This window comes from Orycteropus afer, unplaced genomic scaffold (genome assembly GCF_000298275.1).
Source record: "Orycteropus afer afer isolate SDZICR_OR568_19922 unplaced genomic scaffold, OryAfe1.0 scaffold00084, whole genome shotgun sequence".
In the NCBI taxonomy this organism is placed as follows: domain Eukaryota; kingdom Metazoa; phylum Chordata; class Mammalia; order Tubulidentata; family Orycteropodidae; genus Orycteropus; species Orycteropus afer.
In genome coordinates this window covers 7085931-7099728 of record NW_006921671.1, presented here as the reverse complement: position 1 = coordinate 7099728, position 13798 = coordinate 7085931, and the positions used below count along the sequence as shown (strand labels likewise).

Here is a 13798-nt window from a genome sequence, read left to right as displayed (position 1 = left end):
CTTTTAATCCGCTTTCTCCTGCTCTTCTGGCCTGCTGCTTTGGGCATCCCTGAGTTGTCCTTGGGGCTGACTGCTCCTCTGTCCGTGTTCCTGGCTTTTATCCCCTTTCTCCTGCTCTCCGGTCCTCCTGCTTTGGGTGGGCCTGAGTTTCCACTCCTCACCTAATCCCTTTGGCTGATTGCTCTTCTCTCTGGCTTCCTGGCTTTTAATTCCCTTTCTCCTGCTCTTCTGGTCTGCTGCTTTGGGCGTCCCTGAGTTGTCTCTCCTCACCTGTATCCCTGGGGCTGACTGCTCTTCTGTCCGTGTTCCTGTCTTTTATCCCCTTTCTCCTGCTTTCCCGTCCTGCTGCTTTGGGCAGGCCTGAGTTTCCTCTCCTCACGTAATCCCTTCGGCTGATTACTCTTCTCTCTGGCTTCCTGGTTTTTAATCCCCTTTCTCCTGCTCTTCCCGCCTGCTACTTTGGGCGTCCCTGAGTTGTCTCTCCTCACGTGTAACCCTGGGGCTGGTAGAAACATGATAGAAAGACTGAAACAAGTAAGAACTGAGAAAGCCATTGGAGAACGCCATTTCCAAAGTAACAAGTATAGTAAACTATATAGCACCATCTTTATAGAATTCCCATTTTAACATATAAACCAAAATCAAATTCACTGCCATCGAGTCGGATCCTACTCAAGGTGACTCCTCTTTGGATTTCTGAGGTGGTATCACTATGGAAGTAGATTGCCCAATCTTTCTTCCAAGGACTGGCTAGTGAGTTTGAACCACCAGCCTTTTGGTTAGCAATCAAATGCCTTAGGCACTATACCACCAGAGCTCCTAAGAAAGTAAAAATGTCAGAGAAGCTTTTTCAAGTTTCCCAGGAGTGTCAGAACACTGAAGCAATAAACTGTATTCTATGTATGTTCTAGTTACCTAGTGCCACTCTGATAAGAAATATACCACAAAATAGGATGGCCTTAACAAACAGGAGTTTATTCTTACAATTTGGAGGCTTTAAGTCCAAGTTCTAAGTACCAGGCTGTAGGGGCTGGGTGAAAGCCCCTCAACCTTGGGGTCCAGCTCTGCCTCCTGCTCCCGGCCCACTGGAGTTAGAGGCGTTTCTTCATTCAGACAGCTGCTGGCTACTGAGGCTGAGAACCTCCAGGCTAACAAGTCAAAAGGCATAGTCCCAATGTTACCAAACCACACGGCAGGCCATTAACTTAAGTCCATTGTAAGTTCCAAGGTCGGCAGAACATAGCAGGCTACTGAGCAATGACACGGCTACATGCAGGGTCCAAGCGTGCCATAGGCTAGAGACCATTCTCAAAGCTTCTCCTTAAACACAGGAAGCAGACCACATACCCAAAGGCAGCTACTCAGCTGCTCCCAGTAGATTCCATCATGGAGCTGATTACCAGTCTCATCATGGGGAATACTACATCCAGGTGCACAGCCACTCAATAGCCAAGTTGACATACAAACATAACCATCACAATGTAAATAAAATCCACATGAAGAGATTTTAAAATCTACCAAAAATCTCAATAAAAGAAACTTTGATGCAGCCTTCCTAAAGAACATATCTAACCAGGGCAGTGTTCTGTAAGGAGAATCACCTCACCTGCCACTGTACCCATCAGAATTTTGATAGTGAAAGCAGTCCCAAAGTAATATATGTCTATCCCAGGACAAGCCTCACCCACCCACCACAGCCTGCTGGCTGGAATTTGAAGTGAGCCATCTTGAACTACATGGAGGAGGGTGACATGCTAGAAATGGCAGAGCCACACAAGAAAAAGTGCCTGAGACCCAGATGATGGATTTTTATGTCACTTTCTTACACATCTGCTTTGTTTTTTAAAAAACCTATTATGGTTTGTGTGAAAGTTTACCCAACAAATTGGTTTTCCATTCAACTATGTTTTGTTTTGTGACGTTGAATGTAATCCCACAGAGTAATAGCACTCTTCCCACTTCCTTCCAGGTTACCATTTTCATTCATCCTTCTTTCCTATCCCTTCCTGTCTTCTGAGCTTTATCCCTGAGAGAATGTTGTTGCCCTTTTGATCTCATTTGGTTGATTCTTTTGAGTCTTACCTCCCTGGTGTTATTGTTCGCTATAAAGGCCTGTCTATTGTTTGGCAGTTCTCAGTCACCCTTCAAGCCTGGAACTGAATTCACACATTTTCTTTGATCACAGCCTGGTGTTTGGAAACTACTGAACCAAAAATTCTTTTCTAGCTTGGTCTTTTCCAGATTTCAAGGTGCAAGTTTCTACAATTTTGTGACAGCAAAAAAAAAAAAAAAAAAAGAAAGAAAGAAAAGGCAATCATTTACATTTTGGATATACATATGGTCTTTCTTAAGGTATATTCCCTTTATCAACCCTTTGAGACTCTTGCTCAAGCTGTTACTGTTTAAGCACTCCATTTATTCCTGCATTCATTCATGAAACAACTATCTTCGATCTAGAGCTAAAATAGAGACAAAGACTGAAGACCATAGGCTTACAGCATAGTATTCCATAAGGGCTGCATGAACTGCAAAATATTCTACAATCTTTTTTCTCTTCCAGGTCACTCATAGGCCATGGAGAAGAAGCTGGCATCTCTATGAAGACAGAGAATTTATTTCTTTAAAGCCTTTTGCTTGTGATGCAAAACTTGAATGGGTGTGCCAGATTCCAAAAGGTAAGTGCTAGCTATTCCTTTTCACGACTTTCTCATGTTAGCTTTGTGAATGGTGAGCTAAAAGTACCTAAGAAAGTATTTCAGTCTGTAATTACAGTTACAGAAAGTCTCTGGTAGCATTGTGCCTAAGGCATTTGACTGCTAACCAGAAGGCTTTCGATTCAAACCGACCAGCTACTCCTCAGAAGGAAGGTTGGGCAATTTGGTTCCGTAGTGATACTGTCTTGGAAACCAAGGAGGGGTCACTATGAGTTGGATTCGACTCGATGGCAGTGCCCATGAGGATACAAATATTAAGCTATTTGCCCTAGTGGAAGTCTGGTTTATTGAAATTAAGTGGTACCTTTCTCTTTGATCATTGAAGAATTTGTACAGGAGATAAAATTTAAGACTTGTTTAGGCAGATTAGATTTCAGAATAAAAGACTTTCAAGTAAAAGTAGAGGGAATTTTTTTTTCATTTTTCCTTTTGTAAGAAATGAAGAACAAAATGAGGCTTGGAAAGAGTGGGACAGTAGCCAAAAAATACAAATTTGGCATATCCCAACAAAATTGAAAAGCAATATTCAAGGAACTCCAAAACTGCTGGTAGTTTCTGTAATTCAAATTCAGAATACCATTTAGATTGATAGTAGAGCCTTGATGACAAAAAGGACATTAAAAGTAATAAATAAATATCACCAGCTTTTTAGTAAGGAAAATGTTAAGGATACTTCAACTCCCAAAATTATTTTTTAAGCAGACATATTAGATATGTTAAATCAATTAGTGGTAAATGAAAGAAAGTTCTAAAAGGAATTTCTGAACTATATATAAGCATATCTTTGAAACTAAAGGTATATTTTTTGTCAAGTTCTCAACCCAAAGGTTACTTTATAGAACTATTAGAAGTTTGTTGTTTTCCAAAAACAGGCCACTCTTTTTGCCTTTAAAAGAGCCTCAGACATGATACCAGGTACATAACTGATGAGTCTTTTTCACAAAGACAAACTGACTGGACACCAACAAAGGGGGATTGTGTGTGTATGTGTATGCATTTTGATGGCATCTTCCCAAAGGCCCAAAGTGCCTGAGGTCATTGGACACTGACCCAACCAACTTCAAAGCTTAGATAGAGTTCCTTGTAATATATCACATATCCTCTGTTTCTGTTCAAGAAATCTGGGTTGGCTTTTATTACCTTCCTCCCAGTTTTTCCTCTCACCTTCTCTGAAGTCTCAATGTTGGATCATTGTTTCCTGGGACACAATAAAATCTATCAAATCCAGGTTTACAAAACAATCACTCAGATTCTACTAGATGAAAAAGGTTTTCCTGAATAACCTCATCCCACAGAAATGATTATCTTGGTGATTATCTTCCTTATTGTCTCCCTTTAATGTGTACAATAGCAGTCACTTACTAATTTACATTTGCTAATTGTTAACTAGGAGGCTCTGGTAGCATAGTGCCTAAGGCACTTGACTGCTAACCAGATGGCTGGCGGTTCAAACCCACCAGCCCTCCACCAGTCACTCCTCAGAAGGAAGGTTGGGCAATCTACTTCCGTACTGCCTCAGCAACCCAAGGAGGGATCACTATGAGTCGAGTCCTACTTGATGGCACATAACAACAACAATTGTTAGCTATGTTTTATTCATCCAGTGTATCACAATAAATAGTAAATTCTTTAAGGTAGAGAAACCTTCCCCTTTGCCTTTTTGACTTCCATAGTACAAGGTAAAAAACTGCTAGAGTAGTACTTTATTAATATTTATTAGTCTGCCTTTTTGATTGCCAGTAAAATAGCTTTAGCACAGGGCCCACAAAATGCAAAGTGAAGGGATCATAATATGTAACAGTGGCTTGGGCAGCTAAGGGTGAACCTCAGCAGTACTGGAAGTCCTTTTGAGCTGCATTTAAAGCCCTCCTTTTAGTATACCGTGATCTGTAAGTAGATACTAAAATTAAAGTCACTTATTTCTTCCTTATACAGGCCGTACTCCAAAAAAACCAGACTGGTACAATCCAGGTGAGTTAAGAACTGAAATTTAGCCAAAGCTGCTTTTACCTTTTAGATAAAGTATTTAGTTAATTATTTAAGCCCAGGCCTAAATGCCAGCTTCTCTATCACATCCGCAGTGAGATAAACTTTCTACAGGGGAGGGAAGGTGAGTGGCCGGTGTGAGATGAGGCTGCATTTTCCCTTCCTTAAGGAGCTCTAGTAGCATAGTGCCTAAGGCACTTGACTGCTAACCAGAAGGCTGGTGGTTCAAACCCACCAGCCACTCCTCGGAAGGAAGGTTGGGCAATCTACTTCCGTAGTGATACTGCCTCGGAAACCCAAGGAGGGGTCACTATGAGTTGGGTTCGACTCAATGACAAACAACAACAACGAAAAAACAAAACAAAAACAAGGAGCTCTGCTGGCGCTGTGGTTAAAGCATTGGGCTGCTAACCAAAAGGTCAGCACTTCAAACCTACCAGCGGCTCCATGGGAGAAAAAGGAGGCAGCCTAGTTCGATAAAGATTAACAACCTTGGCAGTTCTACTCTGCCCTATTGGGTCACTATGAGTTGGAATCAACTCATAGCAGTGGATTTGGGTGTTTTTTTTTTTTTTTCTGTAAATTCAGGGGATGGTAGGGAACTGGCTTAGTAATCCTTAGTTCTGTGCAGTACTATGCTGGCAAGGAAAAGCCAGTCTTCTTGTAGAGGATGCACTTTGGTTTGGTTTGTGTAGCTCTGATATTCTTCTTCCTTTTCTTCCTTAGAGCGTCCTGGAATTCATGGACCTCCAGTTGTAATTGAAGGGAGTGAATATTGGTTTGTTGCTGATCCTCACTTAAACTATGAAGAAGCCATACTATACTGTGCTAGCAATCACAGCTTTCTTGCCACTTTAACATCTTATGCAGGATTGAAAGCCATCAGAAATAAAATAGCAAATGTAATTTAAAACAATACATTTTTAAATATTCTTATTTTTATACTTATTCCATTAAAACTGTCAAAAACTTTGCCAAAATCTATAAAAGTTAAAATGCCCCCTCAAATAAGGTTTCAATGTTTCCTGTTAAAAAAAATTATATAGAATGCTTAATGTTTTAAAATATCCAAGAATAATAATAAATGTCGGTTTATGTGATGAAAACAAGGCAATAATAGAAATGATCCTAATTGCTTGTCCTATTTTTCACTGAATGTTCACTTTCTAGTTAACTTGAGTTTCTGTTTCATATTAATACTGTTGTTGTTGTTAGCTGCCATTGAGTCGAACGTTAGCCATCTGACTTATGTACAGCAGGATCAGACTGCTGTGATCCTTAAGTTTTTCATCAACTAATTTTTGAAAGTAGATCCCTACACCTTTCTCCCCAGTCTGTCTTACTCCAGAAGCTATGCTGCAACCTGCTCAGCATCATAGTCAAATGCAAGCCTTCACTGAGTGGTAGCGGTGCTTGAAGTGCGTTGGTCAGTAACCAAACCTGGGTCTCCAGCGTGGAAGGCGAGAATTCTACCATCGAACCACCACTGCCCTCACTTTCCAAAGCAGCTTCTTTTGAGGAAAAATAATTTGTATATTTTTAAATTTATAATTAGCTGCAATAAGACATTGATATATATCTAATTAATATATCAATTCAATTACTATATGCCCAGAGTTGCAGAAAACATATTTTCTGTATCCAAATGGGATAAAGATACATATTTGAATATACAAAAAAAAATTAATATAAAAAGAGTTTTCAAAATACTTTTTTGGTGAAAAGTTCTTGGTTTCTTAAAATTTGGAGACCAAAGTAATGGAATGTCTGGAAATTTTAGTCATTTGTTGTTACAATGATACAGGGTATTTAAATCAAAACTCTCCTGGAAAACTCAATACATATATGTAAGTTTGGTTTGTTTTTCAGATCTCTGGAGAGGAGCAGAAGTGGTGGGTGAGGACTACTGAGCAGGCAACAGATCATCATTTGATATAGTATGTGACATTATTGGTGCTGCCTTTGTGAAGCTATCATTTCAAAGAAGCAGACCCAGTTGCCCTATTATTAAATGTATTACTATTTTGGGATGGTTAAATAGTTTTTGACCAGTAACCCATAAAGTACTTACATTTTATATAAAGAAACCAAGTCCTTTTGTACACTGTTGTCAAGAAAAAGTAGTATCAAATAATGGCATTAACATTAAATGTATAATTAAAATCACATTTAAAAATAGAATGGAACATCTGGATACATTACAGATTGTCAGATCTCTTATTTTCTTTCAGCTCAAGACGACATCCATGGTTTCACTTTCCTATAACATTTGGAGAGGAATGCTTGTATATGTCTGCCAAGACTTGGCTTAGAGGTAAAGTTAATTCCAGATCTTTTTATGTTGATTATGTAAGATGCAAACTTCCAGTTTGACTGAAATTTAAACTAGATTTACTAGTTTAATCTTGCCCTTTTTACTATATATTTGGTAGTTTCATCTTACTCTGCTTTATTGTTAATAACAATAGCTCAAATTCCAAATGCAAACAAAAATGCTTTTCTCTTTTGGCTATTTTGACTTCCTTTATCCTAAGGGAGTTCTGGTGGTGTAGTGCATAAGGCATTTGATGACTAACCAGAAGGCTGGCAGTTCAAACCCACCAGCCACTCCTCGGAAGGAAGGTTGGGCAATCTACTTCCATAGTGATACCGCCTGGGAAACCCAAAGAGGGTTAGCTATGAGTCAGATTTGACTCGACAGCAGTGCATTTGGTTTGGGTTTTATCCTAAGGTGGTTACTTAGAAATAAAACTTAGTACTTTCTTAATTAATAAGAATACATCAAATTTGCAAAGGTAACAGACAGCAACTTTAAAATATAGTTTAAGTCCCTTTCTCCCTCCTTAGCTTTCCTTTTTACTTTCTTCCTACTTTTTTGCCATCACTCTTCAGGTTGTGTAATAGTTACACTATGTGCATTTTTATAGGCAATATTGGTATACTTTTACCAACTGTACCAATAATAATGGAACACAAAAGCTACTAGAGAAGAAAGGGAATATATTTTAACCATTTGGGGAAATTTGATTTCAAGCACTTTTCTTTACTTTTGTACTGTTTTTAAAATGTACAGAATGAAAACTTCTCACCATAATAATCCTGCTTTTGTTTCTCAGATTTAAATAAGCCAGCAGACTGTAATACCAAGTTACCCTTCGTATGTGAAAAATATAATGTATCTTCATTAGAGAAATATAGTCCAGAATCTGCAGCTAAAGTACAGTGTTCTGGGGCTTGGATTCCTTTTCAGAATAAGGTAAAAAGAGAATTACTACATTGGGCAAATGATGATTGTTTTCATGAAGGTTGTGTGATCAATGACAGAATGGTACCCAAACAGATAACTTTACTAAATTGGTCTCTGCATATATAAACACCCTACCTGGACCTCTAGGTTGTCAGAAACATGGGTGATATAAAAAATTAACTCTCAAGTTAGTAATGCCTATAGGTATTTCTAGCCTGTTGCTAATTATAATAGTGTTTCTGTTTGTTGCTACTAGCACTTAAATTTCCTTAAATTTTTGAAGTTGAAGTGATACTTTGTACATAGTCAAGGCTATTGGTATGGCAGGAATCCCTGGATGGTGTAAAACTGTTAAGCGCTTGACTACTTGCCAAAAGGTTGATGGTATGAACTCACCCAGAGATGACTCAAAAGAGAGCCCTGGTGATCTGTTTCCAAAAGATTATATGCTTGATACTCTATGGAGCAGTTCAGCTCTGCACACATGTGGTCTTTATGAGTTGGAAGTCCACTGTAAGTCCCCAGGTCAGCAGAGCATGGCAGGCTGCTGAACAATGATGTGGCTATATGCAGGGTCCAAGCATGCTATAGGCTAGAGCCTATCCCCAAGCTTTCTCCTTATATACAAGAAGTAGACCACATCCCAAAGGCAGCTACTTAGCTGCTTGTGGTAGATCCCACCATGGAGTTGACTGCCAGTCTCATCATAGGGAATCACTACCATCAGCTGCCCAGCCACTCAACCAGGCCCAGCCAAGCTGACATACAAATTTAACTACCACAGAGGGGCATAATCTATATTGGTATATGTTATGTGTTAGGCATTACATTTGGCTGCTAAAAACAGGGTGCTACAGTATGCTAAAATATTCTCTTGCATAGAAGAAGTCTGAAGGTAAGCTGACTATAGCTAGTATGCAAGCTACAAGAAGTCTCCAAAATCAGGCTGCTTTTATCTTACTGTTCTGCCATCCTTAATATTATACTCCATACTCAAGTTCAGGTGCACCCTCTAAGGATCTTTTCTAGAAGCCCCAACCAATTATATTGCCTATTTCTCATTGGCCCTTCATATCTGTAAAGAGGCTGAGAAATGTTTTTCAGCTGGGTGCATTTCCATCATAATTATATAAAAATTCTATTAGGAAAAGTTTATTGGGAAGGAAAAGGAGCTCTGGTGGCATAGTGATGAGGCACTTGACTGCTAATGGGAAGGTCAGCAGTTCAAACCCACCAGCTGCTCCACGGAAAGAAGACAGAGCAATCTACTTCCATAAAGATTTACAGCCTCAGAAACTCAAATGGAGATCGCTATGAGCTGGAATCTACTCGATGGCAATGAGCTTGGATTTTTCTTATTAGGAAGGAAGAGGTGGAGATAGGTAGGCAAGCAGCAATTTCTGCCACAGTTTACAAAGGAGATATATGGAATAAAGAAGGCTAGGTCACTTTATTTAATCCAGCATTTTCCAAACTTATTCATTCGACCTTAGAACATTTTGAATAAGTAGACTATCTAAAAGCATTTTGTGAAACATCACAAAGAACACAATTATAAGCATATTGTTGATGTTGTTGTCATTAGGTGCTATTGAGTCAGTTCCTACTCATAGTGCCCCTATCTACAACAGAGCAAAACACTACCTGGTCTCCCAGCATCCTAACAGTTTGTGCTATGCTTGAGCTCATTGTTGCAGGAACTGTGTTAATCCATCTCATTGAGGGTCATCTTTTTTTTTCACCCTCTACTTTACCAAGCATGATATCCTTCTCTGGACTGGTTCCTCCTGATAACTTATCCAAAGTATGGAGACAAACTCTTGCCACCCTCGCTTCTAAGGAGCATTCTGGCTATATATACTTCCTCCAAGACAGATTTGTTGGTTCTTCTGGCAGTCCATGGTATATTTAATGTTCTTCAACAACACAATAATTCAAAGCCATCAATAATTCTTTGGTCTTCCTTATTCATTTTCCAGCATTCACATGCATGTGAGGCAATTGAAAATACCCTGGCTTGGATCAAGCATACCTTAGTCCTCAAAGTGACATCTTTGCTTTCTAACGCTTAAAAAGGTCTTTTGCAGCAGATTTGCCCAATGCAAACTTCCATTTGATTTCTTGACTGCTGTTTTCATGACATTGATTATAGAGCCAAGTAAAATTAATTCCTTGACAACTTCAATCTTTTCTCCATTTATCATGATGTTGCTTATTGGTCTAGTTGTGAGTATACTACTCCACACTAAAGTAATAATAATGTCATAAAGAGAAAGATGTCTGACAACTAAAAATATCTGTAATAAAGTTAAAATATTTGGAGTGTCTTTGATTTTTTTAAATAATGACAGTCTTTTTCTTTCTGAGGTACTGGAACTATGTTAATTTACATAACTGATAAGAATTTGAATGAAATATCCTACTGTTTTGTTTATCTAGTGCTGCTGTAACAGAAATATCATATATGTATGGCTTGAACAAACAGATTTATTCTCTTAGTTTAGGAGGCTAGAAGTCTGAGTTCAAAGTGCAGCTCTAGGGGATGGGGGAAGACCCCTCAACCTTGGGCTTCAGCTCTGCCTCTTGCTCCTGCCCCACTGAAGCTGGAGGCATCTCTTAACTCAGGTAGCTGCTGGCTACTAAGGCTGACAAACCCAAGGTTGGCAAGTAAAATGGCACAGTCCCAAGATTATCAAGCAACTAATTAAATCAAGCAACAGCAGGCAACTAGTTAAATAGTCCCAAGATTGGCAGACAGCATGGCAGACCACTAAAAACTAGGCTAGATGCAGGATCCAGATGTGCCAAGAAGCTCAGAGACCCTTCTCAAAGCTTCTTATATATTGGAAGCCAGCCACATCCTTAAGGCAGCTACTCAGCTGCTCACAGTAGATTCCACCATGGACATGATTACTAGTCTAATCATGGGAAATAACTACATCCAGCTGCCCAGTCACTCAAAACCAGGCCCAGCCAAGTTAACACACAAACTTAACTACCACACCTGCCAAGAGATGTTGTTGTTGTAGTTATGTGCTATCGAGTCTGACCCGACTCATAGCGACCCCTCCTTGGGTCTCTGAGGTGGTATCACTATGGAAGTAGATTGCCCAACCTTCCTTCTGAGGAGTGGTTGGGGGATTTGAACCACCAGCCTTCTGGTTAGCAGTCAAGTGCCTTAGGCACTATGCTACCAGAGCTCCTCCTGCCAAGAGAGGGGAGCATAATTTCTTTGAAACTGTTTTGATGTAACTGAGGTGATGAATAAGAGCACTGATGTTAAAATCAGATGGAACAGAGTCCAAATGCTAACCTTATATGACCTTCACTTATGAGTCAAGTTTGTTGAAAGAATTAAATGAGATAATGCTATGTAAACTGCTTAGCACATAGGAAATACTCAACAAATAGAAGATTTCAAAATTAGTAATAGTTGCACCACCCCACTCTACAGTTATTTAAATGGAGACCGTAAGTCTGCTGTCTTACGGTGCATCTTTGTAAATTTCTGTATCTCACAGACTGAAAATTAGCAGCTGTCTGAAAATGAGGCATATATTTCCTGTGTGAGCTTCTCCTATTTGGAATCTTATGCTTCATATGTGTTCTTTGCAGTGTTTTCTAAAGATCAAACCCAAGTCTCTTACATTTTCTCAAGCAAGTGAAATTTGTGACACCTATGGTGGCACCCTGCCTTCAGTATTGAGCCAGAGGGAACAAGGTAACAGCTCTGTTTTGGAAACATCATATTCTGATCTTGGGGTGGAGCTGGTTGTAGGAAGCTGTGGGGAAGTAACATATAAAAATAATCTTATTCAACTACTGTTTGTAGAGAAGATCTACTTGTAGACCCAAAGACTATCCTGATAGATAAGCAAGAAGTAAACATTGACACTTTTAGTATATCTTTAATTTGAATAAGTCAAAAGCTCTTTAAAAATCTCTTTCCAATAGACTTCATTACATCCTTGCTTCCGGATATGGAAGCTACTTTCTGGATTGGATTGCGCTGGAAAGCTTCTGAAAGGATACAAAAATGGACAGATAACAGAGAGCTAACATACAGTAACTTCCACCCATTGTTGATTGGGCAGAAGCTGAGAATACCAGGAAATGTAAGTTTTTTCCTTTTTTAATTAATAATCTATACAGCTCTGTGAAATACCCAAGTCTTCTGTAAATTATTGGATTAAGAACAAGGATTTATTGTATAATTCCATTTCTGTGGAATGCCTAGAGGAAGAAAATCTATAAATAAAGTTGATTAGTGGTTTCCAGGGGCTGGGGGTGGGTGGGTGGTGGTGGTGGAAGGATTTTGGGGGGATAGTTAAAGTGAGTAGATTTCTTTGGGGAATGATGAACTTCTAAAATTGATTGGGATGATGGTTGCAGAACTTTGCAAATATACTAAAAATTTCAATTATTCAATTGTACACTTTAAATGAGTGAATTGTATGGACTAGTAATTCTATCTCTAAGCTTTTACCAAAAAAAAAAAAAAAAAGAACAAAAGCTTTCCCAGACTTCATTGGATGCCCTAGTTTTTCACAGTAGCATCAGATTCCATAGCACTAATTTCAAAACCTGTAAAAGGAACTTTTTAAAAATGGCATCTCTCCTATAGTGCACATGCTAGTTCCCTCTAGCATCTTAGTGCCTGAAAAACTAGGTGCAGCAGTTTGAAATGGGGATTCTGGTGCTCTGAACAGCTCATTAAGTCAGAGTACACCAAACTCAGGGGAGTAAGATTAGAAAGGAGAAAGGGGTAGTGCAATTACCCAGAGGGGGAAAAAAAAAAAAAAAAAGGTGAACCTGCCCTGCAGAGCACTGACTGGAAGACAAGAAAGGGCATTGGAGGGATCCCTGGGAAGTGGAGAGAACACCAGAGAACCTGAGGCCACTCCACGGATCTACCTTCAGCACCTGTTTTTATCTGTAAACCCAGGACCACTGGGAGGAAGCAGAAACTCCTCTGGCTCCAAGTGCTGCTGAAGTGGGAGCAGAGAGGACAGTAAAGCTGCAAGTGGGATGAACTTGCAGCTTTATTGTCCTCTCTGGACAATAAAGAGATGAACTCCTGTTGTGGATCGTGGATCAGGGTAGTTATCCTAGGTCAACCTTTTAGCATGGAGGGGCCTGAAGAGTGGTTTTTGCGGCTGTCTGAATCTGGCGGAAAATGGTGGCTCCTTAACAATTGGAGTCTTTGCTGAACTTGACCTGTGGGGCTGTGAGTAGCAGTATAAGGTCATCATTAGCAGCCCACTTAAAGCCCTAGAAATGGCTCCTGGCACCTTGGAGCTTTCTTTCTTTCTTTTTTTTTTTTTTCCCCCTCTTTTCTTCCTCCATTCTCCACCTCTCCCCTGCCTCATCCAATAGAAAAACCACATTAAGCCACCATAACACCTGCTGGCCCGTGTCCTAAACTCCCTTTACAACAAGCAGAGACCTGCATCCACATTCCACACAGTGATTCTATCATCACAAAGAAAACTGCAGAACAACTCAGCACACCTAAATGAATAACCAAAAAAAAAAAAAAGATAATAAAATACACCAGCTCCACCTTTTCAAAATATTAAATCATAAAACCAAGACAAAACAAATTAATACATAACTAACTAGTTAAATACAATTTCAAAATGTTTAGGAAACAACAGACAACCTCAAATCAAACAAAAAAAAAGAGGATAAGATAATAGAAGTAAAATCCCAAACAAAAGTCTCATTAAACATGGAGGAAGAGGGGGCTGGCAAGATGGTGGACTAGGCAGCAGGACTGCACAGACCCTCTTCAACAAAGAAAAGGGAAACCAATTAACACAGACACAGAAGATAATCTTGGACCCCTGAG

General features: G+C 39.4%; 1 protein-coding gene across 1 annotated transcript in view; it reads left to right on the top strand.

The window, feature by feature from the left end:
• The window catches only part of LY75 (lymphocyte antigen 75), a 166984-nt gene that overhangs the window by 81439 nt on the left and 71747 nt on the right, over positions 1-13798 (top strand). The window contains exons 16-23 of the mRNA XM_007941830.1: positions 2561-2675; positions 4650-4685; positions 5427-5602; positions 6570-6637; positions 6932-7014; positions 7817-7956; positions 11563-11668; positions 11902-12062. Of these exons, the coding sequence (XP_007940021.1) occupies positions 2561-2675; positions 4650-4685; positions 5427-5602; positions 6570-6637; positions 6932-7014; positions 7817-7956; positions 11563-11668; positions 11902-12062 (885 nt within the window). The remainder of the gene's footprint in view (positions 1-2560; positions 2676-4649; positions 4686-5426; positions 5603-6569; positions 6638-6931; positions 7015-7816; positions 7957-11562; positions 11669-11901; positions 12063-13798) is intronic.